Raw genomic sequence first — 9,472 nt, forward strand, 5'->3', positions numbered from 1 at the left:
CATTTGTTGCCTCTCCTTGAGGATCATTGGGACTGCACAAAGTAAGACAATACTATACTCTGTGTCAAAGAAAGAAATTAAACGACTCCAGCAATTTTTGCTGATGGGTGGTCTACAGTACAGAGAGTAAAGTTCGGTTTGAAACGTTTGGCCTAAACAGAAACAAATCTCCACTAAATCAAAGACTGCATGTCCTTGAATTTGAAATTTGCAAAAAGGGAATTGTTGCCTTAAATTTAAGTAACATTCTCAGTCAAAAATAAGTTTACCAAAATGTCCCACAATATTCCAAATTTCAGGAACCACCAACAATTTCATTTTCGTATATGAACACCATTTCATCCAGGTTGTTCAATTATAGGAAGGTGTTCAAGAAAGTGAACTTGGCAGCCAAAGATGTAAATTCCACTACTTGTGGCTACCAAGACTCATCATACTTCTTTAAGCCTGTAGGTCATATAATCATGGGTGACTTCTCTCTTGTTGACAATAACAACCTTCGTCAGATATTTAAATATGGACCAGAGTATCGTGAGGAACCTGCTACCATTTGGGAGCACAACTTTAAACTCATTATGGATGCTGTCGAAGCATATGCCAAATAATTGGCCAAAAGAGTAGAGGAATCTGTTGAATGTCTTTCAGAGTCGTTTTTGCGTTATCTTGTCATTGGTAGAGAGCACAAAAGTATTGACAGGAAACGGAAAGTCCACAAGTAATCTCGATTGTACAATTCCGACTGTTGATAATCACTATCAAATAGTGATGGTACCAGGTGTTCGCGAATAGGTGAGCGCAACCTGCCCAACTAGTGGCATTCGTCACAAACACATGCAAAGGCTAGTTAACTGTTCACCTGAAAAATACACAGGAACATGTGGTCAAAGTCAAAAAGAGGGAATAGCAGAGGGCATAATTTTGGTCACCGATGCTCAAATTTGGAAATGTCCACCACATGTCTACCATAAAACCCTTGAAAGCTTTACTGGGGCCTTGAATGTTGTTACCTTGATGAAACAACTTTTTGAGCAAGAATGGGATGACGCTCTTTGAAATTTCTGAAGAAAGAGCATGAGACAGACGAGGCGGTTTCACTGATCACTGATTACCTTTATTTCTAGTTCAGGAGGGTAAATCAGTGGAAGAGAATTGGCTGTTTGATGGTTATTGAACGATATAAGATCATCGATATAACTTATAGCTTCAGTTAAACCTCATGGCCAAATTAACTTGTTTTGACTTTGTCAATCCAAGCAGAAAGAAACAGACCAGCAAGAAGGTGATGCCTACTTCTTGCCTAGATGTCTTACCCCTAAATTCTACATAGATGTTATCAATGAGGATGTCCAGCATTTCACATACATTGTATTGTTTTCTCGGTACATTAAATATTTCAGATGACTTTTGCTTTCCCTTGGGACAGGTTGTCCTGAACCTCTGCAGATAACATGACAATCAAGTGATGGACAAGAAATCCAGTCACATGATAACGAATTCACTGATTTTGTTCATACTGAAAACGATACAATAAAATTGAATTGAATCTGTCGTGTACAGAGATTATGCTGCTTATAAGTAAAGAAATAAAGCGTGTTAAATATATGTTCGTTTTGCAACACAGTAGGGGAGCGGGGGCGGGTGCAGGGGCGGGGGCGGTTACCGGGGCGGGAACGGAGGCAGTTTCTGTCTCAGGCAAAAACACTTTTTTTGTAGTTGTCTCAGCATATTTGATAAATGCTATTGAGCTAAAAATGAAATTCGGAGACTTCAGAACACAGGCAGAAATATCGACCCATTTCAAATAAAAAAAAAGCTGGTGAACATTATTTGAATGGGTCACTGAAAATCAGTGATAACACCAGGTGTAGGAGTTTATACATAAAATAAAGTGAAACGCCATTAAAATATAGTTTTGATAGACAATGCAAAACATATACAGATAACATAATTACATGTATAAAATTTCTGCGTTTTAATATTGACCAACTCGGCAGATAATAACTGGTCAGCTGACGTACTTATATAAGCAGCCTAATTGCCGACATAGCAAATGCCAGGTACTTATATAAACAGCATAATTGCTGACATAGCGACTGTCAAGTTAATCAGAACTGACTAGCTCAGCAGAATAAAGATCGGTCAGTCGACGTGTTTCCCGACTAATGGCTAGCATGTCCTTGTTCTGATCATTTTGATCAGGGGAATTTGTCACTGACACTATAATAAATTAAACCTCATCATTTTGCATCTCTTGGTCCGCTCAGTTTTGCTTTTATGGCCCCAAATATCCGTTTTGCGTTTCGTTTAGTGAAGAGTATATATTTAAGTTACATGGCAGCAGGAGTATTTACAGTTTACTACAATTTACAGAGCATATATTGTGTCCAATAAAACAAATCGTAGATACATTTCAACACACTTTTTCTACTATTTAAGAAACTGGAATGTTGAGACATTTAGCTTTTTATGACAACACCTAGGTAACAAATCATATCTATCGCTGAAATCGAAGAGCATAGTTATGGTGCTGTTAAACCTAAAAACCTACCAGGGCAGCTGGTTTTGACCAATCAAGTGCCTTAAAATGAGTTTATTCTTAGACATGTTAAAAGCGATTGACCCCACAGGATATAGCTGAGAACTGTCTCTCGGGCGGTCCTGGGATATGATTGTGGCAGTTACAGGTTTTGTTTGACTGTCAACTAACCAGTAAATCACTTAGTGTCAGTATTAGTATATAGTGTATATAATACACAGTGTAGTTAGTATTAGCATTAGTCATTATTATTATTAATATTAATATTTAGTATTAGTATTTAATATTAGTATTTAGTATATAGTATTGGTATTAGTTTGCAGTATGAGTTTTAGGGATTTTAATGACGATTTGATACTGCTCCTTTTAACTTAGTTATGCTTGGGTCAGTCACTACCCTATCAGCTCCTTTGTGTCAGCCAGGGCAAATGTTCTGGTTGAGTGGTTGACCCTATTGTTTTCTTTAGGGTCAGCTTTGCATGCTTTTTAACCCTCACTTGCACCTCAGTCACTACACAGACAAGTCACTGACAGGCGACAGCAAGTGGGCACATTTTATAGATTTTGTAAAGTCAAGGTATGTTTCCAATTAAATACTCAAACATATATAAACCATCTTTTCATAAATAAGATTATATATAGGTGTACGTTAAATAAGGTATTTGTTATGATGTGTGTGAGATTTAGTCAATGTCTGATTCTCCTGGACAGGGTGTTGTTTGAACATGTTTATGAGGCTATTGTCATATATGTGTTAAATGTATTGTAAGTGTGTGGACATTTATGATAGTTTTAGTATGTTTAGTAATTAATTGTGTTTTATGGTAGTGTTGTGTTCATATCTGTAAATATGTATAAACAATAGCACTGATTTGATAATAATGTCCACACGTGCAAGAGCATTGTGTAAGGAAGCTAGTGTTATTGTACATTTAGAATAATTTCCATATTTATAGGTACTGTAGCCCTGGCCATGTAGTCGCGACAGACTAAAGTGTAACCTACATACTTCTGGTATGTTTACTTATTACCACATGTAAATATATATTATTATTATTATGTTTATCTATTGATCACGTTTTACACCACCTAAGAAGTATTTTGATTTGACGTATGCATAAACTATATGTATGTATAATGTAATTCTAATAATGTACCATGTTCTGACGTATACATATCCTCTATACATGTATAAGGTAATCCTAATGAAGTATCATGTTCTCAATTTAATTGTCATAATTTACAAGATTCTTATTGAGTGTTATTGTGCATTTAAGGGTGAGAAAGAAAGTATACCATACATACTCCTCATCTAATAAAATGAATCACACCCGTAGCCGTGTTTTGACGTCAGTTTACGGTGCACACACATATTCTGCTACATGAAATCGTTATAATACTACTGGGGAATGTTGAAATTAGTTTCTATCATTTGTTCATTTTGTTCAACAGGACCAGGACGCTCGTTATACATCGACTCCCTGTATATAGTTAATCAGTATTATTCTTTATACTGCGGTCCAAAGTTATCAGCATGGTGCTGGGTGTGGTGCTAGGTGTGGTGATTTGTGTGGTACTTGGTGATGTGATTGGTTTGGTGTTGTGTATGGCGCTTGGTGTGATGCCTGATGTGGTGCTGGGTATGGCGCTGGGTGTGGTGCTGGGTATGGCGCTGGATGTGGTGCTGGGTGTGATGCTTGATGTGAAGCTGGGTATGGTGCTGGGTATGGCGCTGGATGTGGTGGTGGGTGTGATGCTGGGTGTGGTGGTGGGTATGGCGCTGAGTGTGATGCTGGGTATAGTGCGGATGTGGTGCTTGGTGTGGTGCTGGGTATGGTGTTGGGTGTTGTGGTGGATTTGGTCCAAAGTTATCAGCATTTTCATCTATTGTTGCAAGCTTGACTGAATAGTTGGGTGTTGTGCTGGATGTGGTCCAAAGTTTTCAGCATTTTCATCTATTGTTGCAAGCTTGACTGAATTGTTGGGTGTTGTGCTGGATGTGGTCCAAAGTTATCAGTGTTGGGTGTTGTGCTGAGTGTGGTGCTGGGTTTGGTGCTGGGTCTGGTGCTGGGTCTGGTGCTGGATGTGGTGCTGGGTGTGGCGCTGGGTTTGGTGCTGGGTGTGGTGTTTGGTGTGATCATGGGTGTGGTGCTGGGTTTGGTGCTCGGTGTGGCGCTGTGTGTGGTGCTGGGTGTCGTGCTGGGTATGGTGCTGGGTGTGGTGTTTGGTGTGATCATGGTTGTGGTGCTGGGTATGGTGCTGGGTGTGGTGTTGGTTGTGGTGTTTGGTGTGATCATGGGTATGGTGCTGGGTGGGGTGATGGGTGTAATGCTGGGTATCGTGCAGAGTGAAGTACTGGGTATGGTGCTGGATGTGGTGATGGTGGGGTGTGTGGTGTCGTGCCGGTTGTGGTGCTGGGTGTGGTGCTGGATGTGGTGCTTGGTGTGATGCTTGGTATGATGCTGGGTCTGGTGTTGGGTGTGGTGCTGGGTGTGGTGCTGGGTGTGGTGCTGGATGTGGTGCTGGGTGTGGTGGTGGGTGTGGTGCTGGGTGTGATGCTTGGTATGATGCTGGGTCTGGTGTTGGGTGTGATGACGGGTGTGGTGCTGTGTGTGGTGCTGTGTGTGGTAGTTGATGTGGTGGTGGGTCTGGTGGTGGGTCTGGTGGTTGGTCTGGTGCTAGGTATGGTGCTGGGTATGGTATTTGGTGTTGTAATTGGTATGATGCTGGGTGTGGTTCTGGGTGTGGTGCAGGGTGTGGTGCTGGGTCTGGGTGTGTTGCTGGGTGTGGTGCTGGGTGTGGTGCTGGGTGTGGTGCTGGGTGTGGTGCTGGGAATGGTGCTGGATGTGGTGATGCTGAGGTGAGTGGTGTCGTATCGGTTGTGGTGATGGTTGTGGTGCTGGATATGGTACTTGGTGTGGTCCTGGGTTTGCTGCAGGGTATGGTATATGGTATGCTGCTGGGTATTCTACTGGGTATTGTGCTTGGTATTGTATAAAGTATGGTGCTGAGTATGCTACTGTGTATAGTTCAGGGTATGGTGCTGGGTATTCTACTTGGTATTGTGCTGGGTATTGTATATGGTTCAGGGTATGATGCAGGCTATGCTACGGGGTATGCTACAGGGTATTGTGCAGGGTATGCTACACGGTATGGTACAGGGTTTGGTGCAGGGTATGCTACAGGGTGTGGTGCAGGGTATGCTACAGGGTGTGGTGCAGGGTATGCTACAGGGTGTGGTGATGGGTATTCTACAGGGTGTGGTGCAGGGTATGCTACAGTGTGTGGTGCTGGGTATTCTACTTGGTATTGTGCTGGGTATTGTATAAGGTATGGTGCAGGGTATGGTGCAGGCTATGCTACCGGGTATGCTACAGGGTATGGTGCAGGGTATGCTACAAGGTGTGGTGCAGGGTATGCTACAGGGTATGGTACAGGGTTTGCTGCAGGGTTTGGTGCAGGGTATGCTACAGGGTATGGTGCAGGGTATGCTACAGGGTGTGGTGATGGGTATTGTACTGGGTTTTGTGCTGGGTTTGGTGCTGGGTATGATGTCCCTGAAATAGAGCAAACTTATACATTTTGACCAGGTTACTCCATTCCCAAGAGGTTAAGGAAATACATCACCTGGGTAAAGGGCAGTTACAGTTATGAAATATGATGTCAATGTTAAGCGATACTTACATCTTGACCACTCCTCCACCATACATAACCACCTGCTGAAAGGAGGTAAAGACAAAGATAGAAAGGCGCAGAATATCTGTATATCCGTCGGACAATCACACCAGGTATTTTGATAGAGTGCAGCCAGTACGACGCTGCACACTTTTATCTGCTTGACAACAAACCTTGCCTGCTGTGCAAGGTCACAGAGATATCGCAGTTTCAAGTACCCGGTCCCGGGTCATTTTGACATACCACCCTCTAGGTCATAACATAATATTAGCTCGTGACTCTAGTTTGCAATACTGTTGCACCTCACCTACCGTCTACCTGTCTCAATCTGTTGCACCTCACACACCATCTACAGGTCTAAATACTGTTGCAACTAACCCACAATCCGTCTGAATACTGTTGCACCTCAACTACCGTCTGTCTGAGTACTGTTGCACCTCACCCAACATCAGTCTGAATACTGCTGCACCTCACCATACATCAGTCTGAATACTGTTGCACCTCACTGGACATCTGTCTCAATACTGTTGCACTGCACCCACCATCTATAGGTCTCAATACTGTTGCACCTCACTGGACATCTGTCTCAATACTGTTGCACCTCACTCACCATCTACAGGTGTCAATACTGTTGCACCTCACCCACCATCTGTCTGAATACTGTTGCACCTCAACAACCATCAGTCTCAATACTGTTGCACCGCACCAACCATCTACAAGTCTCAATACTGTTGCACCTCAACCACTATATATCTGAATACAGTTGCACCTCACCCACTATCTACAGGTCTCAATACAGTTGCACCTCACCCACCATCAGTCTGAATAGTGTTGCATCTCACCAACCATCAGTCTGAATACTGTTGCACCTCACCCACCATCTGTCTGAATACTGTTGCACCTCACCCACCATCAGTCTGAATACTGTTGCACCTCACCCAACATCTGTCTCAATACTGTTGCACCTCTCTGGACATCTGTCTCAACACTGTTGCACCGCACCCACCATCTACAGGTCTCAATACTGTTGCACCTCACCCACAATCTGTTTCAATACTGTTGCACCTCACCCAACATCTGTCTGAATACTGTTGCACCTCACCCAACATCTGTCTCAATACTGTCGCACCTCACTGGACACATGTCTTAATACTGTTACACCTCACTCACCATCTACAGGTCTGAATACTGTTGTACCTCACCCACAATCTGTTTCAATATTGCTGCACCTCACCCAACATCTGTCTCAATACTGTTGCACCTCACACACCATCTGTCTGAATACTGTTGCACCTCACCCACCATCAGTCTGAATACAGTTGCACCTCACCCACTATCTACAGGTCTCAAAATAGTTGAACCTCACCCACCATTAGTCTGAATACTGTTGCATCTCACCAACCATCTGTCTTAATACTGTTGCACCTCACCCACCATCAGTCTGAATACTGTTGCACCTCACCCAACATCTGTCTCAATACTGTTGCACCTCACTGGACTTCTGTCTCAACACTGTTGCACCGCATCCACCATCTAAAGGTCTCAATACTGTTGCACCTCACTCACCATCTACAGGTCTCAATACTGTTGCACCTCACCCACAATCTGTTTCAATATTGTTGCACCTCACCCACCATCAGTCTGAATACAGTTGCACCTCACCCACCATTAGTCTGAATACAGTTGCACCTCACCCACTATCTACAGGTCTCAAAATAGTTGCACCTCACCCACCATCAGTCTGAATACTGTTGCACCTCAACCACCATCTGTTTGAATACTGTTGCACCTGACCCGACATCTCTCCCAATACTGTTGCACCTTACCAACTATCCGTCTGAATACTGTTGCACCTCACCCATCATTTGTCTGAATACTGTTGCACCTCACTCACTATCTGTCTGACAACTGTTGCACCTCAACCACCATCTGTTTCAATACTGTTGCACCTGACCCACCATCTGTCTGAATACTGTTGCACCTCAACAACCATCTGTCTCAATACTGTTGCACCTGACCCACCATCTGTCTCAATACTGTTGCACCTCACCCACCATCTGTATACACAGAAAATGCAGATTCCGGTATCCGGATACCTGCTGGATACCTCCGGACACTTACCCAAAACGCGTCCGGGTATCCGGTGGCAGATACCTTGACGGATACCAGATCCAGGGTATCCAGCATGGACACCTCACCTGAAAGTATGCCACCTGGAATCCGGGTATCCGGGACCGGATACCTCAATCTGGGTGTCCAAGGATCCAGCACCGGATACCTCATTCTGAGATTCCAAATAAATGTCCCAACTTGGGGGTGCATTTTGTTCAATTAAGTGTGAAACACCTAAATATATATTGGAAACTAACCAAGAAAATTGAACATTGCTGAAGGTATCCGGAAGGTATCTGGAAGGTATCCGGATGCAATTTTTCGAGATGTCTTATTTCTGGTAAATAATGTTAGCCTGGGCATATCAGATAGCTGTAGTAATATTCTGTGTCATTTTAGTTGTAATTATCTCCTTAAAGTTGAGATCTATGGGCATGTACTTTTGGAGAAGACATTTTTTTCAATTTCATCTATAATTCTTTTTAGATGTTAAGTTGTTTAATGAACAAACATCAGTTCTAACACATGTATGATGATATCCTTAAATTTCATGTTCAGACTTCCAGATTGTTCTGGTGAAAGTATAAACTCATCAACTGTGTGCTCACGTGGGCCTTTGGTCCTAGTGATATGATAATATGATTATTTGTAAAGGTACAAGTACTTGTTACGAGCATACCAGCTTCATTTAAGTTTGAAACAAAATATGCCTCACTCTGAGGGTGACATGTACCAGATTTCATCACACTACAGAGAGCTCTTCCTCAGTTGCTGTGAACATTTTAACTGAAAGACATTGAAAGCTAATTTGACCTTCAATATCAGTTGCGACTTTTTCAAAAGCAATTGTAAAGTGGGTCGGTTTGTTTATTTATTTGTCTAGCTAGTGTCGTGTCTATTTTGGGTATTTTAAGTTTAGGGGTGAAGATATTTGATTGATTGCAGTTTTGTTTAAGATTATTAATTTGGTGTTCATTTAGGTAGTTTGTTATTCTTTGGGATATTGGGGTAAGTAAGGGGTGTTTACGAGCTAGAGCTTGGTTTTTGGGGCTGATGTTTTGGTTTATTAAGTTTTGGATGAGAGGGTTTGATTGGGACGCGGCCCAGAAATTTAAGCTTAGCTGTTCCCTGCGTAGACTTAGTGGCATT

At 42.6% G+C, this 9,472-nt stretch overlaps 1 protein-coding gene across 1 annotated transcript; it reads left to right on the plus strand.

Annotated features, from left to right (window-relative positions):
* The first annotated feature begins 4,070 nt into the window (after positions 1-4,070).
* Positions 4,071-4,984, plus strand: LOC139450253 (probable ethanolamine permease EutH). The gene is made up of 2 exons (XM_071231932.1): positions 4,071-4,367; positions 4,547-4,984. Exons 1-2 carry the CDS (start codon positions 4,071-4,073, stop codon positions 4,982-4,984), a joined length of 735 nt encoding a protein of 244 aa, XP_071088033.1.
* Positions 4,985-9,472: the final 4,488 nt, after the last annotated feature.

Source organism: Haliotis cracherodii, unplaced genomic scaffold, assembly GCF_022045235.1.
Source record: "Haliotis cracherodii isolate W230 unplaced genomic scaffold, xgHalCrac1.p SCAF_8, whole genome shotgun sequence".
Classification (NCBI taxonomy): domain Eukaryota; kingdom Metazoa; phylum Mollusca; class Gastropoda; order Lepetellida; family Haliotidae; genus Haliotis; species Haliotis cracherodii.

What these genes read in the sequence shown, in the direction of transcription:
- LOC139450253 (XM_071231932.1), top strand. Translation starts at nt 4,071, where the DNA reads ATGGTGCTGGGTGTGGTGCTAGGTGTGGTGATTTGTGTGGTACTTGGT. An exon ending in GGTGCTTGGTGTGGTGCTGG is followed by an intron (nt 4,368 to 4,546) that starts GTATGGTGTTGG and finishes TGTGGTCCAAAG; the next exon opens with TTATCAGTGTTGGGTGTTGT.